General features: G+C 30.5%; 2 protein-coding genes and 1 non-coding gene across 9 annotated transcripts in view; 1 reads left to right on the plus strand and 2 right to left on the minus strand.

The window, feature by feature from the left end:
- Positions 1–17,870, minus strand: part of LOC108561484 (muscle M-line assembly protein unc-89) — a 32,864-nt gene extending 14,994 nt beyond the window's left edge. For 2 of the 6 annotated variants that reach the window (XM_017919438.1, XM_017919437.1), the window contains exons 1-8: positions 17,627–17,795; positions 15,955–16,110; positions 11,020–11,103; positions 10,447–10,571; positions 10,232–10,375; positions 10,034–10,156; positions 7,524–7,697; positions 7,285–7,450 (exon numbers count right to left, since the gene is read on the minus strand). In XM_017919438.1, the coding sequence (XP_017774927.1) occupies positions 7,285–7,450; positions 7,524–7,697; positions 10,034–10,156; positions 10,232–10,375; positions 10,447–10,571; positions 11,020–11,061 (774 nt within the window). In that variant the 5' untranslated portion in view covers positions 11,062–11,103; positions 15,955–16,110; positions 17,627–17,795. The other 4 variants (XM_017919434.1, XM_017919435.1, XM_017919439.1 and 1 more) reach the window with 4 other exon arrangements.
- Trnaf-gaa lies at positions 14,136–14,208 on the minus strand. Its single transcript has one exon. It is a non-coding gene; the product is annotated as a tRNA-Phe (tRNA).
- Positions 17,871–18,295: 425 nt separating the features above from the next.
- Positions 18,296–20,287, plus strand: LOC108561486. Of its 2 annotated transcripts, none has more exons than XM_017919443.1 (3): positions 18,296–19,675; positions 19,735–19,962; positions 20,018–20,287. In XM_017919443.1, the coding sequence occupies exons 1-3, from the start codon at positions 18,313–18,315 to the stop codon at positions 20,263–20,265; spliced, it is 1,839 nt and encodes a 612-aa protein (XP_017774932.1). In that variant the 5' UTR covers positions 18,296–18,312; the 3' UTR covers positions 20,266–20,287. The 2 variants fall into 2 exon arrangements, with proteins under 2 accessions (XP_017774932.1, XP_017774933.1); XM_017919444.1 differs by having other exon boundaries at positions 19,789–19,962.
- Positions 20,288–20,340: the final 53 nt, after the last annotated feature.

The following is a 20,340-nucleotide window of genomic DNA, read 5'->3' on the forward strand; positions in this document are numbered from 1 at the left end:
CCGAAATTCTAGATTTCAATCCAGTCCCGCTTTTTATTTTACACTCCTCCGCTCTATTAATCTACCTAATGCTGGATGTAACAGTAGATATCATCCGCCCGGAAACTTGCGTTCACTTGCCAATAGCCATTCCCATTGCTTTTCATTATCAGTTGCCAAGTAAAAAATAGAATCATCAGTGCAGAAAGAAAACAACACCAAGTAATTATTACTAAATCTATGTAATGTATAGGCGCATAAATCTTTTCTTAAATTGCATTCTTAGTATTTAACAATTGATATAAATACAACAGAGAAAATAGTTTTTGAGTTTATCACTTAGTTCTTTCAAGAATGTAAACAGTAACTAATGTTTCTTTGGTTTTTCAATAACTGCAACATTATATTATAACGATTTCGATACTGGAAAATTAATTTTAATGTTCTTACGTTTTTATTTTGAATGCCATAGGAGATAATAGAATATTATAATGTTAAAATCTAGTTTTTTTTTAATAATATATAATACACGTTCATGTTGTTGATAAAATTCAGTTTAAATTTTATAGAACCAATCCAAACTTTACAAATGCGATTTTCTGAAAATTTAATTCTAAAATTATAAGACGTGTTTCATGACAGAGTGTACATCTTCATACAAATAGTACAACAGGCTATTGACCGGAGTCTTCTTGACTTATATTTAGAAGTAATTGAAAATAAAATAGTTGAATAAATGTATTCTATATTTATACTTTTTGAAACTGAATGAATAGTGCGACCTTCGTCAGTCCGGATTTACCATAGTCCGGTTTGAAAATTTCAAAACAATCTAAATTTTAAATGAACAAAATATTTCTGTTTCTCTTTATATAAGTTCTTCAATTAGTTCGCTTAAAAAAAAACGTCCGGTATTTTGGTGGATCTAAAATTGCAGGTATGAGAGATATTGTTGTATTATTATATATTAGATATTTAACATTATTGGAAAGGTGTACTACATAGATATCATGAAAATACAATAACAATTTCTTTAGAACAAAATACATCGCATTTTGAAACACAATGCAACTGTCGTGTTCAGTAATTTAAAAATAAAAATAGTACATCTGTTAGAAAATATCTTATCTTATTTTCTTGCAGTCATTTTTGTTTATTCTTTTATTATTTTTTTCGTGCAATGTAAGATGGTGATACATTTTATAATTTTGGACATCTTGCGTAAATGCTTCGCATAAATTCTAGATTCTCGCCAACACATTTTCATCAACATTTCAAACACTCACTTTAGGAATGCGTATAGTTGTATATATATATTGTTACTTATTTATTTTTTAAATTCATACAAACATTTATTTAATTGATTTTATTTTTCTATTAGATATGTTTTTTTTTACTTTATAAAAGTATAAACTTTAGAAACGTTTATATACAAATTCTACCAAAACTAAAGTAATTATGACAAATAAGATTGAAGTTACATGTAAGAAACTATATGTTAAAATATACAATTACTGCAATAGTCCGAGATAGTCCGGGAAATCGGTTCCGCCAATATCCCGGACTGTTTGAAACTGGACTAATCTAGGAACTTAAAGCCGAAAAAAATTAAACAGTACAAAAAAATATTTTGTTTTGAAAACCGGACTGTATTAAATCCGGATTGATCCGATTATATGAGATATTATTGTATTACTTTAATAATTTGTTTTAATTAGCGATTAAATTGGAGGATAAAGCATTTATTGATTTAGATTAAAGAACATAATGCATACTATCTATTAGTTAGAAAAATCGTGTTTACTTATCTTCAAACATTTATTTAAAGTTCTTAGTTTAAATCGTTTAAGTGTTTAAGAATCAAATGATCCTAGTTTTAGTTGTAACTTTGGCGTACGATTCGATGCATTCTGGCATCAATATCAGTGCTGCAACTTAGATTTGGCTGCACACCTTTATTACTGTAGGTAGGTAAACAAATTTACTTTCTGGAAATGTTCTGAAAACGTACTCACTATAAAAACGAACTTGAATCGTTGCAATAAACATACAAATATATACTGCAATATTGAATTTCGTTGCTGAATCGTGAATTTCTTCATATTTAATTTCCAAAAATTTAATCTCAAAACAAATTAAATTAATTAGTTACTTTTTTTCTAGTCAAAAGTCCAAGTTCAAAGTACATACTTATTGTTTAGTTTATTTTTTGTGCAATTGGATAATATTCAAATTTATAGACATTTTTCATAATATTTCTCTCCCCCATCAATTAAAAGACATTAACAAAATTGCTTTAATCATCGTAATATTTATAAATTTAGTTTAATTGATTTATAATTATACATTTTTAAAAGAGGATCAAGTTTTCCGAATTATAGTTTATGTTCAAACAGTTTATTCAAAAATGTAATTAGGTATTTTTAAGACAATATAAAATATATATATTGTTTGTCTTATATTTATGATATTTATTTTATGTATCAATGTTATACATAACGTAAGAGATAAAGATGTTTTTGACTGTTTTTTTTAGTATCTGTGTTGACAATGTTAAGATCATCAGTCAAGTTTCAAACTTAGAAATTTATTATTTATCAAAAAATAGGTTTTGAGGTATCGAATTCCATGAGGAATACCTTCGCACGAATCAATAAGGAACTAAATTAGGAGTCGATCGAGATTATGTATTGTTAAGCATGGGAACGGAGAAAAAGCGGAGACTAATTTTAAACCAGTTTTCTGGTCCGCGGTTTTCGTAACCGGAGTCGCCGGATTACACAACATTCCAACAAGTCTCCAATATCCGCCATTCAGTTGTTGCCTCATCTCACCTCACCTGCTTCCTGATTCTACCTAGGTGTTGTGTAGTGCGATGCTTCCGTCACTTTGATATACTTCGATCCGGCTGCTGCTCGCACACACGATTTCAAAATTTATTATTATCAAGAAACGATCGCACGCAAAATATCCACCGATACCACACTCAAAAAAAAGATTCACTCACGCACACGGAGAACGTGCAGACCGACTGACCTCACCGCCGGACCCGACGTCGCGACGCTGCTAATACTCTATACATAGCCACTGGCGGTGAGGCTACACTCCCAAAACCTGCTTCAATAAATACACAGACATTCACATAATCCAGAAATTTTATCGCACAAAATAGAAGAAAGAGAATCCAATTCGCATAAACAATCAATTTCTCAAGAAACGAGAAAAGTAGAAATGAAACTCAATGATTAACACGTACTTGTTGATCACATCAAACATTGTTTGGACTTTGAGCTTTCAGAGGTAATTCCTCAAGTTTAGTTTCAAGTTACAAATTAATTAAAACGTTTTTTTATGGAACATACAACTTATTTTTTGCTCATGATATATCCAATGTTTTATAGCCTTCTATTTCTGACTAGAAAACCTTAAAATTGTTTACTTGCATGACTTAAAAAAAGTTTATGTGGAATTTTAGAGAAATTTTTTTATTGTGTGTGATATTCTTGGATACACTTAGAAGATGATGTTGATTCATGCAATAGATCTTAAATAAATCAAATATTGCTTATTTTCCTTTAAAATTAATCATATGATAAAAATATTTTAAAATATCAAAAATATTAATCATACGTTGTTGATAGATGTTGACTAACTGAAAGCTAGTCCAAGACACTTGTTAAATTTGATTTCTTTGCGGTATAATTATTAATTAATATAAAAATATACAGACAGACCTATGGTCAATAGCCTTTTGCAGAAGTTTAATTTAATATTTGAGTTTATATTTTGGTGATTCCTTATTGCAATAAATATTATTATTATAGAATTATCCCTAAAATAATTATATATTTTTTCCACATAATTAAACATGTTCTAAAATATCAAAGAGGATTTGACTAAAAAATCTAGTCCACGCTGCTTTTTTTAAGTATTTATGATATATTTGCCTTATAGTTAGTAAAAGTGGATTCAATTTAATAAAATATAATTATAATTTTGGGGCAAAAAGATTTCGGTCAATAGCACTTAAGTTGTAATTAAAATTCTATTTAAAACTATTACTATAAAATCTTGTTCTCGGAGCTTATTAAATTATTTTGACACATTTGCTTTATAGTTAGTTATTTATAAACGTAGACTTAGTTTTAAGATTTATACTTCCTAGCGCATTAATTTGTACTATCATCTTGACATTGTATTTATATAAAATAAGTCCTCACTTAAAAATAATCGATTAATGCTGAAAGAGGTTGAAGGCCAAATCGTCGTTCATGAAAATTAAATAACCAACAGTAATGCAATATATTTTTATATTGGATACAAACAAATAAAATTCTCCAAAGGTGCAAATATTTATAATTTGTATTAATTTATTTGGAATCAAGTAAAAGATGGAAAATGGACACAAGTGCAAATTGATAACATAAATAATTAACTATATAAATTCCATAAAATTGATTTATTTAATGCTTGAACCATATAATTTATATATAATATAATTTAAAAAGTTATCAATTTGTTTAGTGCACTTTTTTCAATTTTTTAATCCGCGACCCCCTTTTGTGCTTAAAAAAATTAAAGGACCCCTGAAAAATGGGTATATTAAAGGACAGAAAAACATACTAAAAACATATCATAATTTTTTTGCGACCACTCCTTTGAAAATCACTGGTCTAGTGGATCGTAAAAATATATTCTTCATAATATACCTTAAGAATAGAAACATAACTGTTTTTAACTTTGTAAAATATAAATCTGAATTTCGTAAAACTTGCGAGTAAACTATTATATATTGTCAACGTGTTAAACCCTAAATTTTTGGATTTTATAAATAATCATTGTCTCATATATTCATTTTAACTTGCTTTTACAAAGTGCTTAATTTTAAGTTATAACAAGACTACCTGTTGCGGCCCAGTTGTATTCTTGTAATTTAGTTAACTGAAATATCTTTTCAACAGGTGTTGTATAAACGTATTCTATAATTTTGACAAAATTCGGTAATCATATGTTCTTGTTTTTGAAATAATTGTCTATTTTTTATTCATTACTTGTATTTTTCAAAATATCATAGATTCCTGAACAGAAAGGTTTTGCAAACACCTTAGTTCGTTCATGTTTATTGTATGGTAAGTCTATCAATAAGTTATTGCATTTTTATCTATTGGTTAACATTTCCATAATGAAAATTTTGAAATAATTCGAAATAATATATTTGTATATATATTAAGTGTACTAATAATTCTAAAGAATAGTCTAAATCGGTTGATAAACACTGGTCTACGTTTTGGCGCAAAATTTTCAATTGATTATAAATAAATATTTGATGTCATGAAATAATACAAGTTTCTTATCATAATATTTTCTATCTCTGTAATATATTGCTTAAAGCAGTGATATATTAATATATTATTGTTTCAGATGTTAAAAATGTAATTAAAACTATAATATTACATTGATTCTCATATGTCAATAGGATGTGACACGTATATATTAGATTAGTGACAGGAGTTTATTTTTTTTAATTTCGAAATAGATGATTCGAATGCAATATCGGTATAAATAGAGACATATTATGTCTATTTTAAATACAGAGATATAAATTTCGACGCACACACCGACTTGTGTTTACATTTGAAACGTGAAGACACTGCTATTTTATGGAAATGCTCTCTCGCATAGGTATAATAATCATGCTGATCACTAACGCAAGGTTTCGATTCCATTCACACTGCTTTGAATTGATTTACGTAATATATTATACACGTTCGAACCACCCACACGCGGCGCTGGGGTGTATGTTTTTCAAATTATTTTCGTCACTGAAATTATATTTGGCATAAAAATAAATTAAACCTTTGCCAATATTTTTTCGCACCGCTGTACACCTATCTCTCTCCTACACATGCCTTAGATCGACGCAGTCTCGTATTTCATGACACGTCTCAAAACAAAATACATTCTGACAAACTGACATTCAACATGTGATCACTAGATTGGATCAGTCATTTTGTAATATTCCTAGGATTATGATAATATTAAATAAATCCACTGAATGAAATAAAGTCATTTTTTCTTATTATTATAACAGTCTTCTATTTGATGTACATAAAGAATAAAAACTTATAATAATTTTATTATCTCATTCTGATGTATCATTTTGATAGATTTTAAGTGATTGATATTCTTTTTTTATTTAGATTTCTATAAAATAATTCGAAATGGTTAGCTAATTTGGTTAGTTAATTTGGTACAAAGGGTAAACGACTCTAATCATTAAAAAAAAAATTAATTTAATTCAAATTTAAATGTGGTCATCCACTCATAGTGTGTAATAATAACTAATAGCTTATTATTGTTTTCTGGCATACTCAATCAATATAACTGAAGCCTTTTAAGCATTAAATTTCCTCTATAATAACTTTTTAATTCGATATTTTCATATTTATTTGGAACATTATAGAGGCCCTAGTTTAGTCAAAGGAAGTATATATTTACAAAGAAAATTATTTTGTAGCTGAATATTTGAAATATGTTTCAGAAATTGTAATTATAATGTACTTGTACATTTATGATTCAAAGTTATTGTTTTATATAATAACTTTTGTAATAGAATAAATAATATACAAGTAACTGATGGTTTTATATTATTTGCAAATTATTTACAAAACTAGTTAAGTATTAAGAATTGATGGTTAGTTTAAAAACAAGCAGGACTTAAGTGGTATGTGATTTAAATGTTTAATAGAAAGAGATTTTCTCTAGCCACAGTATTCATAGGGTTGCCAGATTTCTTGGTAATGGTCAAACAAAGACAAAAACAATCTCAGAACACAATTTAAAAATTATATGATGACAATACTGATTAAATATTTATATTTGAATACTTTTTTTGGGAATAAAAAATCACAGAAATAATCTTACAAATGTCACACCAGGACTTGAGAGGAGACCTGACAACCCTAAGTATTCATAAATATTTTGATACTTCTTTATTAGCCACAATCAAATTGTAACTAGTAATTTAAGTATTTTCTAAATTATATAAACACTGAATATAAAGTTCATCATAACGTTAGAGATTGATTACAATCTCTTATCAAAGTTTTGATGTTGTTACAAAACAAAGCCTTGATGAATAGGTTTATATAGCTATTTTAAATATCCATGGAGAATATTTATTGAATTCATGAAAAGTGTGATTAAATTTACTTAATGTTTTAACCAAATAAAATTAAAAAAAAACACAAAATTATATAATATAGATGAATAATAAAATATTGAACAATTGCAAAAACCACTCACTTCAAAATATTCCCTGGCCACGTCGCAAGTGTCCAGAAAGGATTGAGCCAAAGGTTCTTCTTTGCAATAGCTCACGTGCTTATCGAAATCCCTTTCCAACCTAAGGAAAGCTTTTCCAAGCAGATGCGGTTCGTTCGCGTAATATTTAACGCCTTCCATCAGCACCCTAAATGCATATAGAAAAAAAAACTTAATCTCATATCCAAACCTAAAAAAAACTGCGTGAAAAAAGCAATTACGTTCTGTGGAACTCGGATATCTCTTTGAGATTTCCAAAGATTAGCTCGAAATTGTCCTTGATAAGCTTCGGTTTTCTGGGCTCCCTTTCTGAGCCGATCAGGTAGTTCTGCACGACGAAGTCCAAATCCCGTACGAACTCCTGCTCCGTCTCGACCAGCTCCTTGACGACGGCCCTGAAAATCATTATTGTGTGTGGTCATATCGTTTAATGCTCGATGAATTTCGCAGTTTGAATATTTAAAATCGTCGCATTTAAATTTAGATTGCAGTATACAATATAGATGAATAATAGTAATGAATCACGGAGTTTTGAATAAAATGTAGATTGAAAACGTGACCGTGGCGCGTATTTTCGTGAAAATAGTCGGTCCGTTGATGCGTGCTTTAGTATGCATGTATGTATGTGTGTGTGAGTGTATTAAATATGTGGGTCAACTAAAACTTTCCTCAAAAACCTATTTTTAACCAAAATAGATGTGTATACAGGTCAATTTGATTAATGAAAAAGAACATTCTGGATTGCATTTTGCAGGGAATAATTTTGTTTAGATTGGCCAGTAATGTTTCATCCTAAAATATCTTTATGAGATATAAATAAGATTGATTTGTTACCATTCATTCCCCTATTGAATTTACATTTTTAATCAACTATGATTCTGTAATAAATAATTATGCATTCATTATATACATAGCCGCAACAAGGAATCTTGCGCCTGCTGCTAAATATCTAATTTGCGTCGACTTCTCAAGAAAACAATACTATTACCTATTACGCTGTTGCCTACCCTCTCTGCAGCAGCGATTTTATTTATTAATTAAAGAATACGAATAATTTTCAATCATCGTCGATGGAAGTTAAATAACGTTTATCCATGATAAAAAAAATAGTTGAAATGGATATAACATGTAACAAGTATAAATAATAATACCACTTTTAGTAAATATTGGAGAGGAAATTTAATTTAATTAATCGTTTGCGTAATTTACGTTTCAAAAACTTTTATTATTTGAGAATTTGCAGTTATTAAAAATATAGTAACTATGATTACTTCCATCGATATTATATTTTAAATTTATTTATTCTAGCAAATTTACATCAGTCTACCAACGCGATTCTATTTGTCCCATATTGACAAAATGTATAAATCGTCTATTCTATTTTACATACAATATTTTTCTTAACTTTCGTAGATTGTCAAGTAGACGATTTCTGAAGTTATTATTCATGAGAGTTGTAATTTATGTTTTCATTTGTATACACTTTTAGATAGATATTTTAGTTTCAAATAAAATTTAGACTTAACCTAATTTAATTTAATACTTTCCAACTCATTTATATAAATATAATGTAAATTTTTTAATACTGGTAGTTCTTCAATATTTATTATAATATTACCATGACGTACTTCTATATTGATTTAAATTATATTTGTATTCATAAACGAAATTATTTTTATATTCAAAATTATAAAAAAAAATCTTATTTTTTTTGTTAATAAATATTGTACAATCAAATACAATGGGCTATTGTTGAAAATATATTCTATAAGTTCTTTCTATATATTCTATAAGTATTTTCTTTCTTTCTGAAATCTATAAACAATTATCATCATATTACATTTTTCCGAAATATTTCTTTATTTAAGAATTTTGGAGTCACCAAATGTAGTATATGAGACTTTATCTAAATACATTCAATTATTGTTGTAAATTATAAAGATTGTAAAAATTTGGAAAACATAAATATAAACTTCAATTTTCTTTGCATGGCAATTATTATCAATATATCACAAACCAAAATTTTCAAGTTTAAATTTGTATGTTCATTAGAATTATTTTTTTTACCCCACACTATTTTTTATATATATATCAAATTTAAAATGATTAAAAATAATATATATCTCTTGAAGTATGCTTGTGCCTTATGCGCAAAGTTACTTGTCAAGTTAATTACATATCAATCGTATATTCATCTAGTATAATATAAATGCACAAGTTATGCAATGTTATTCAAAATGTATACGCGTGTTATTTTTTAGGTCATAATATTGATATATTACAAATTAGAGTAACGTATTCTTCTATAAATGTAACTTTGCAACTTTTTACTTTTTTTATGTTTTATGTATTTTATCGATAATCTAATTTACTTTAGAAAACAAACATGATATTAATGAAACACGAAAGGAATGGCATATGTTTAAGAGTTTACTGGAATAAAAATTGTACTTTTGTTATTTAAAATACGTTTTTGATTATTGTGTTAATGTGTGCAGTTATTCACGTGAAATTTCTCGTAATTTGGTTAAGTTTTGTATGTATTTACTATTCAAATAGTACTCGCGTGTAGTGCACATCGTAGTCAAATCGGAATAATTTTGAATAGTTGAAATGTGTGTGCGTCATCGGATGCATATGGTGGTCTGACCTCTGACCGGCAGAAATTTGAGATGGGATCAGTAAGGTTCAAAATAGATGAAGGAAAGGCATCCCAGGTATCTCGACTCACTGGCGTCTGAATGCGGCGTCGCCGGGCAGCCCAGTTCCTGGTTGGGGTTCATCGGCGGTCTGCAACACCTGACACGGCACCCAACCTTGCTTCTTGTCGCCCTTCACCATCCGCACCAACCATCTAAAAAGAACAAACACAAAACCCACAAACAATTACATTTTCAATTATGGGTGATGATAAGGAATTTAGAAATACCTTGCGTTTAGGGGTGTCCTGGTCGGGGAATACCTTGAGCTAGACCTGGATCTCTTAGGTTTCACCGACAATTTGTGCTTGGCAGCAGCGCTGTCCAAGAGCTGCTCACCTTTGACTTCCAATTCCGGATCCAATCGCGCTCTCCTATTGACGACAACAACAAAAAAACGTCAATAAACTCATAGTCATAGAACCAAATATCCTAAATTAATTACTTTGGCGAAGAGATTGTAGGATCTTCCGTATCCAAAAGCTCAACCAAATCACCCTCTTGCAGATTGAGCTCCTCCGGTCCTATAGCAGAATACTTCTGCCATGCTATCATCAGCTCACCAGCATTCTAAACATTATAAGATAGTCTTTTTAATCAAGATTCTTTTAAAAGCAACAATTGTAACCTACTGGGTGTCTTAGGATGAAAAACATGTTTGTAATTTTATTTTTATTATTTTTTTGTGTATGTGCCAATCAAAGTGTGTGTGGTAAAGTGATCTACAAAAAAAAGAAAGAAACAAACATTAGGTTTAGGATTAGATTACGTTTATCCATTTGTTTATTTAGCGTCATGCATATTTCCATTTAATTTTACGAGTTCTTCGTTTAACACTGTATTAAAGGCCACCGTGTGTGGGCCGTGCGTGGTTTGGGGCCAAGAGAAACAATAAAAAGATAATAGAAACACATTCTCTGGATGCGAGACAACAAAATACCTTGAACACAACAAACGGATTATTAATCATGTCACTGTGAGGGTGAGATCCAAGTGATGACGTGTGTTGTGGACTTACCTCTTCCTCTTGCTTTCTCGATGCCTTCGAACGGGACGTCATGTTTGTTTAAACACCTAGGCTACGGCGCAGCACACTTTGGCTCTGAAAATCATGTTAAGTTATTGAATTGCACTGAGACCCGCACGCACATACACGCACACAGAAATAAATTTAAATGTGGAGCGACAACGTAAACATAAAAATAAAGCAAGAGGGAATAAACGTTCATCGATTCGTTTTTAGAACTAATTTCATTAATGCCCCCGCCGCTAATTATAGAAAAAAAAGCGCCTGTGCACCTCCTGCGAGCATATTTTTATTTTTACATTGGCGATACCGGAATGCCGTCCATCCATTCACGAATTATGTGCATCCACATAACGTCATTTCGGTTTACGTCCGTTCGTTCATTATTAACTATCAACAGCGTTTGGAATGATCTTTCAAATCACATTAGCGTGAAGGAACCACTGTTTATAAACAAATCTTACTTTACATTTCTTTAAATATCTTATGATTTTTCATATGTATTAAGCAAAATGAAAACTTTTGATATTAATTTTAGCATAGTAAAACGCTGATTATCCGTTGTATCAAGAACGGATAATTGAAAAAGACGAATAATACAGATGGACACCCGGATCATCGGAGTATTAATGTAATTTTTAATTCTAATTATTTTGAATGTATTTATTAATTATTAAATTGTTTGCTTTATATCAAAATTGTCAAAAATAATGTTATATTTGATTATTTATTAAACATATGTTTACATCTCAATAAAATATATTTATGTAATCAATAGGATTTACTAATTTAAATGTAATTATTGTTTCTTATATATGTTACTGTTATTAGTTTTAATTATTTGATAAATCATAGAATAATTGAATAAGTTGTATGTGTAACTTTAATAATTAAAATAAGTATAATTTAAAATATATACAAATAATCAAATAATTTGCTAATAATATGATAATTTGGATCAAACTGATTATTAATTGACAGCTACTTGATACTAAAACTACCAACATTTTTAAACTTTAGCGTACAATTTACCAAATACAATGTTATAACATAAAGTTTTTCTTGTATTTAATTCTGCTTTTATTTATTTTTTCTGATACCGCGACCGATCAATTTGATACCTTGAATTTTTATATTTTTTCGTCTAATACTATACAACAAGATAATTATTGAGATTATTCCGAAAGTGAGATTGACGTAGAAGACCTACTCATCTATATTGCTGTTAATCGTTCAATTTCGGAAGAAATAAAAAAGTTCAAAACTTTGAATAAGCACTTCCTGATATTTTTAGAGAAGTATCAGATATAAACAATAATATATATTTTTAAGGTCCGATCATTTTGGCTGGTCACACTAAAAATAAGTATACATTAAATGTAGGTACGTTTGGTTATAATCTTAAGAAAAGTTATAAAGAAAAAATCTTAATAGAATAATAATATAATTGCTAATTGTATTAATAATTACTATTTAACACATTTTCATGCAACCAGACACACAGTTATTGTTTTAGTTAATCCATTTTCGTACTCTTTCGAGCATTTTGCTCTTGGTGACTGTATCAGATGGATTAACATTTACACGTTAAGGACGCTGCAAATCGATTTGCCTGCTGCGAGAAAAAATTTCGTGGTCACCTATGGACGGAGTGAAAAGTCAAATATCTTACGTCAGTTACAAACTTAATTTTTTTTATACATTTTTTAATAATTTTTAAACAGTTTATAACAATTGTGAGAAATGTGACTCGCAATTTATTTTGTTAAGTATTAATAAATTATGTCACAATATCACATATTATTCTAAATTGGTTTTACAATTATTAAAATATTGGCGTATAAGCTTTGTAATTGACGTAAGATATTTCAGGTTATACTCAGTCAAATTCAGTGACGTGCAAAGCGACAAAACTATTATTCATAATTTATAACCCACTGGTGGGTCATGCCACCATCAACGTGTTATTTAATAATCCAAGAAAAACATCACAAAACGACCAATATTATCATTTCATAACTTATTGAATTATTACCAAAGATAATCTAAGTTTAACTTTTTAAGTGTATTTTATAGTAAATAAAGTAAGTAGGCTATATAATCAAATAAATTAATACAATATTTTTCCATGAGTTTTATCTTTTATCGATTTGAAAACGTTTAGGTTTTATTACATAATTTTCGCCAACTTTAGAAATATTACTATGTCACTGTTAATAAAAACAGAAATATTACCTTGGATATTTCCGTTTTTATTAACATTTTATTTAGTATCATAATAAGTTAAAATATTTAGATAGGTACTGTATATAATGTATAATATTAAAGTGTCAAAAACATGGATAGATTTTTAAAGTATTTATAATTAATTTAGAAATTCACAGGTTAGAAGAGCATTACAATTTATTAAATTCCCCAAGGATTCGATTTAGAAATGTCAAAAATCAGTTATAGAACCTTCTTAAGCATTTATGTGTTGAAGGTAAAAGATACGAAATAAGTTATTTTTGGTTAATATTTTTTTTGTTGATAACAGAGCTAATATAGACATACTTTTATGAAATACAGTAATACTTCGCTTAGTGCGGAAACCGGACAAAACCACTTGAAAATAAATAGCACAAAAAGAGGCGAATATGTAAACAAAATAAACGATCCATTGTGTATAAAAATAATATTTTTTTTTTAGAATTTATTCATTTTGCCAATTAAAATGTTGTTTGTTTTAATTCCAAACCGAACTATAATGACTGATTGAAGACGTACTATGCGACGTTTCCGGAAATTCATTCGAATGGAATTTTGTATTAAAAATCTATTCTTTCGGATATTCCTTTATTGCTGTTAGATTTATAAATACAGATAAATGATTTCACAAATATGTATTTCCCTATACACTTTATTACAAACAACTGGACAGACGAAATTAATATCGCGTAAACTTTGAAATAATCTCTAAGAAAAACTAGTAGATTTTATTAAACAATTTAAGATTTCTATAATACATTAATGATATAATTTATATATAAAAATTAAATTACTACAACCTTAAAATATTTCTTCCATTTTAAGAAATTTCCGTTCGGCTAAATTACAAAAATAGTAATTGCCGAAACCAGGGATCGAACCAGGGACCTTTAGATCTTCAGTCTAACGCTCTCCCAACTGAGCTATTTCGGCATACAATATAAAAATAATTTATTTCCATTATTGCAAGAATTATTAAATTAATTATGTAATCTGGTTGTATTAAATATTTTACTGATATTTAATAAACTAAAGCCGAATAGAAAATATAAGATAACTTAAATTGTAGTAAAATATTTTTAGAAAAAGCGAAAAGATCTCGGTCGTTATCCCTTTAGTCATAATTGTGACCAATAAATATTTTTATAAATTAAAAAAAATAGAGAATTAGACTATAAGTTCATGGACCTACAATTATAATTATTTATTATAAAGCACCTAATGACTGTTTATTTGGCTCCTTTTACGTGTAGTCAATTGCTATCATGCATAATTGCCAACAGGCATTAGAGAATAGAAAGAAGGAATGCGTTGATTTATATAGATTTTTTTTCTACCTTGCAAACAATTACATTTGCCAAAGGTTTTTACGTAACCATAATGTTGGCCCCATATCGTCCACTGTCGATTCCAAAATATATACAGAGCGTGAAACTTTTGCTTTTTTAACACCACAATTACTTTGTCTGAAATTGATATAATATTTTATTCAACTGGGCAGAATTATCAATGGTCAATAGCTCTTTGCAGCTGTTGATTGTTTTTTGTAATTTATTGTTGCAATAAATATTGTTATTAATATTTTGCAACTAGGGATTCATATTTTGGTCAACATTTCTTTCTAGAAGGGCAAATTTCAGAAATGTGTGTGTTCGGCGGGAGGGCATATTTAAACATGAAAATATTGAGTATGTTGTTTAACTATCTAAAATTTAGAATATAGATATTTGAACTGCGGGCACTTTAAAATAGCTTCGCGGGCATGCTGGTGCCCGCGGGCATCTCGTTGCCGACCCCTGGTCTAGATTCTAGAGTCTAGGACACGGCCGCATTCAGGTTTCCAACCCCCATCTTTGTGGTTTCAAACTTAACAATAAATTGATATTTTTAGATAGACGCGAGAGAATTTTGGTGGTCCGTAGAGTAATTGCAATATATTCGCAATCTTTGTTTTATTATTGATTGTACTTTTTTGCAATTTTCTCATTATTACGTTGCGTATTTATAAAAGGTCCAAAGTAAAAAAGTGTAAGTATTATTTCATATTTATAATCTTTTTTTTACGGAAAAATATCATGGTAGTAGTCCGGGGGATTCAAAATTTTGAGTTTAATGGTCCGCGGATTTCAATTCTTTGATTTTAGTGGTCCGTGAGGTCGAATAGGTTGGCGACTGCTAGTCCAGAACGGTTACTTAATACGCCAACATTTGTAACTTTCATAGATAAGAAATATTGTAGTTAAATATAGTATATTGTGAATATTAAAAGTATTATTGACTTCTTATAAAAGTTTACAAATTAATCGTACTTCACTTTGAGCGAATAATTTGTACGTTTTTACAAATTGGCACAAATAGAATCAAACTCATGTAGAAAGTTAAATAACGTAAAAGCTGTACAATAAAATTTACATAAATATAAATACAAACCAAATTCATAGTTTGAAGGTTTTCATCTATTGATTAAGATAGTTTGGCACGTGTGCAAATTGTATCACCTTATTTTTTGCTGGTTGTAAAGTACGTCATTATAAAAAAGATTCATAAATATATGATAAATATTCTTATATTGAAATAATGTTCATACATAAGTTAATTTAACTTTCTGCACTATCGAACGAAAGCATGGTCTTACATAACTTTGAAATCACGAGATGAATAAACAATGTTCAAACTTACCTGTTGTTTTCGTGTGTCCTTTTCTTTCTGTTTTGCTCCGGATATTTGGTATTATATTCCTTAGCGCCCTTGATTCTTCTCCTAATGGTTGCGGATTTGATCGTCGACGATGGCGGTCCCAGCCATTTTCGTTGTCGTTCGATTCGTATTATTTACCTGCCAGCAAACACAGATACACCAAGGTAGACACATGTACACGAACAGGAGAGACAATATAATGTGCAATTGATCTATATAAAGAGTGGGTCAGCAAATCCGATTTAAATATCATCAAATTGGTATGGTGCCAGATTGACACGCGAAATGCACACACACACTCACACTTAGCACATATCAAATTGATCCGCTGTTCGAGCTCCGTCACATATATCTACTCGAAACCGGACAGAATCTCAACATTTCAACATCATTAACTTAAATTAAAGATATACAATTTGGCCCAAAATTAGCTTCAGGCAACATGCCCAATGCATTCACTCAAGGTCGTTGCGAAAGTTCACCTGATATTTTTATTATTATTAGTTTATAAACACAATAGATCCCATTTACGTCAGTTATTTTGGTACTCTAAATTGGAATGCAACAGAACAATTTAAGCTGATTCATTAAAAGGCATACATAAGTATTTTATATAATGTCAAACAACCACAGGAAAGTGCCAATAACTTCCTCTCAAAGTACTTGCAATATTTCATCAGTATTTTTATACTTTTAATTTTGTATTGCATTATCCCCACTTTTGCTATTTGATATACAATATGTACGAGATTCTTCAGATACACCAAGTTTCAAACTATCAACAGGCGCTTCTGTTCTAATAGAATATAATTCTGTATATTTTGTTTTAAATGTGTATATACAAATAACTCAAAAGTATTAGTCATATTTACTTATGAGAGTTTGAAAAACTTCTTTATATCTTTATTAATAACTCATGATGCATGCAGTATCCATACTTTTTAGATTAATATATGCAGAACGAGCAGATTTAAAAATACATTTTTTAAGATAAAAATGATTTAGAATAATTTTCAAAAAGTTGTCTTTAGTTATTATAAAAATATAGACAAATCTTTAAAATATATATATTTTATTTATAGGATTTTGTCAATAGAAATGTTTATAAATATTGCAGCATATGAATTAAATTCAATAATACATACAGTGTATAAATTTAAACTTAATGTGATCCAAATTTAAATTACTTTGTAAGTATTGATAAAACAGAAATCGTATTTTTCAGAAACTGTGTTGAATAAACTGCTCTCCGCACATACCGCAGATGTTGGTTTATCGTGGAAGGAAATGCCATTAAAAAAAAGTTGTTATTGCCGCATATTTCAAGTTTTTACGAATATAAACATTTCGCAATCGCTCATGAGGCTTTTCAGCATCAAAGCATGGGCCTTAGCTCTATAAATAAGTAATTCAACTTTGCGCGTAATCGAAATGTTATCGAGGATGGAAGTAAATGGGAGATATTCCTCCTTTCTAAAGAGTTGATTATTGTCGTTCGATAAAACAAGACAGGGGAGAAACATGTAAACAGACGTTGATGTTGTTATTACATTTGTGACTGGTGGTTCGGGTTTACGCAATGATTCATTTCTGAGTGGTTATTGCATCAAAACATCTTCATCCACACTACTCAAAATTAGTGCTGTCTACACACCTCTCACTATGGTCTAAGTTGTCAACATTGTTTATCCACGAGAAGGAATCGGGAAGCTGGTCAGCCGTCGTCGGTTCCCCTTTTCTGGACGTCGTCGCCTGTTGTTGGATAACTAAAAATACTGTTCCGTGGTGGACGGGTGTGTGAGCATGTATGCATGTAGTACGTACGACGGCTGCGTCTCTCGGATTCGAACTGAACGGGACTCTAAAACTGTTTGAGCCAAAGACCACTGGGATTCATCAGTGGCATTTCAGTTCCCGTCACTGACAAATGTCAATTTGACGTGGTGTGAGTATGCGGCAGAGACGGTACCAGAATGCAGACGCATCATCTATACCATCACCAACGTCAGTAGCATTGGGACCTGGTACTTTTTTATCCTCGCCTTCGTCCTTGGCGTGGTGACGGCGGACGGCGGATCCCAACTTTTGCGCAGACCCCAAATTCATAGTGATCATTTTAACAAACGGACGTTGTATCCGAGCGTACTCGTACCATTAGTTACCAAGACTTCGTTTTATTGGGAGAATTTAAAGAAGAACCCACCAGAAGCTCAAGTCTTACTTAAAACTCCAGATATAGCGCCAGCTAAACCATCGGCCTTCTTGAAAGGAGAAACTCTATTAACACCTTTATATAAGCAGAAATCCTCCAACGATGACAAGATTAAACCACCAGAAACGATGTGGGAATTACCTAATTACGATAGCATAGACATAATGCCGGGAATAGAACCAGAAAACACTCAACTTCCGGTATTTGTTCGCGATCCGCCTATTACTGTAAAAGTACGAAGAAGAAACATGACTATGGCACCAAACGATGTCCGACTTTGGCCAAAATACAAAAGGTCCAAGTACAGGAGGGAAAGGTTAAACGTTGGTACAGAAACCTACAATGAGAACAATCTACAATTTACACAACAGCATGCAATAACACAAAATTATATGAATACAACAAACAATTTTTTACACGATTCGCTGATAATGCAGAACCTACGAAATTCATCAATAAGAAGATTCAATAAAGGTATTAAACCTTTAAGAGAATTAAAGTTTACTCGAGATTTTTTAGAAATGATGACACCAAAATCAACTATGAAAACTACATCATTTCCGTTATTTTTTATAACTTCGAATTATTTGCGTAAGATAAAACCAAATCCCTTTAACGAGGTAGTTCTATTACCACGTGGATTTACCTTTCCTACCACAACCGATGAAAATAAACCTACAGAATTTGATATTTCCGATACGCTGAATCGTTTTCTTGAAGATGTGAAAAAGCTAGCAGAGGAGTATTACTTGGTGAAACGCTTAAAAGATTCTGATGAAAATTACATGAAACGTGATGAAAAGAAAGCCAATACTATTGTTATTATGGCCAGAGCTGATGATGAAAGTACTACTACTTCAGACACATCTACGACGTCAACGACTGCTGCAGTTGAAAATACAACTACTGAAGTTAAAAAAAATGATACAACCGTTAAAGACGAAAGTAATGAAGAATGTGCAACAATTATGGCTGAAGATGGTGCTAATAATCGAACTGCAGTTAATAAAACAATGCCAGGAGGAATTATGGAAGAAGTTAAACCGGAATCTACCGGTACGGGTGAACATAATCCAGATGATAAGAGTTGTCCGGAAGGGAAGTTCTTTCACTTATCGAAAGAAGCCTTGGAAAAAGTGGAGCTCACGACGCCAAAGAACGAATCTTGCGGAAAAGTTCATTGTCACTCAAACACCTATACCGTGTACGATGAAAAGCTTCCCACAACTAAACTGAAAAAAAGTGCCGGTATATGGAGAAATTGGCGTCATACTACGTATTCTCCACTGAGAAAATCACAAATTAGATCAAGTAGGAAAAAGAAAATGAGAGTGGAATTGCAGGATGATGTGGAGGAAATCAATTTGTATTTGAGACGGACACGAAGCGTGGAATCCAACGATAACATGATTAAAGAGCTGCAGGAGGTGCTGAAAGATGTAGAATCCATAAAGACCGGAAAAACCCTAGCGGAAGGAGCTATTATGTCCGGTTATATATAATCAGTTCACTGGAATATGGTATAAATAATAAATGCAATTGAATTTCAGGTGAGTGCGGTGTGTACGGATCTTGGATGTCTGAAATGGCAGGTCGTTTCATAGATCTAAATATCGATATGACGGCGACCCTTCGAAAACCGATTCTGAAGAACCAGCTGGGTTTCATGGGAAAACTGACGTGGAACATTACGTTCAGAAGACCCTTCGTTTCCAAGAAAAATTATATTATTCTACATGCAATACAGAAGAAGGAGAAGTTGTTTGCAATTTACATGGGTATTTATTAATATCTTAGTTTCGGGTATGGATTGATTGTTTGATATTCTTGCAGGTGAGTGCAGGGTTTGCAGGCAACGCGAGATCATACAAGGGCAGTGGCTTGTCACAAGACATTCTAGGGATTGTGAAGGGTTGGGCGCCACCGAGCAGTTAGTTGGTGATGTTTGGAGGAAAGATAAGATCCAGGAGATGAAAAGGAACCGACTTAAAATGCTCAAAAGTGATCAAGTCGCAGAAATATCCCCGGATCCGTTCAGCGATGAAACAACAACCAGCGTACCTCCAAAAAGTAGTATTTAATTTAAGTTTTCTATTTATACATAGTTTTTATTTTATACCTTATTGTAATATAATTGGATTTATATGTATTGTGTA

This window comes from Nicrophorus vespilloides, unplaced genomic scaffold, assembly GCF_001412225.1.
Source record: "Nicrophorus vespilloides isolate i.1.1-1 unplaced genomic scaffold, Nicve_v1.0, whole genome shotgun sequence".
NCBI classification, from domain to species: domain Eukaryota; kingdom Metazoa; phylum Arthropoda; class Insecta; order Coleoptera; family Silphidae; genus Nicrophorus; species Nicrophorus vespilloides.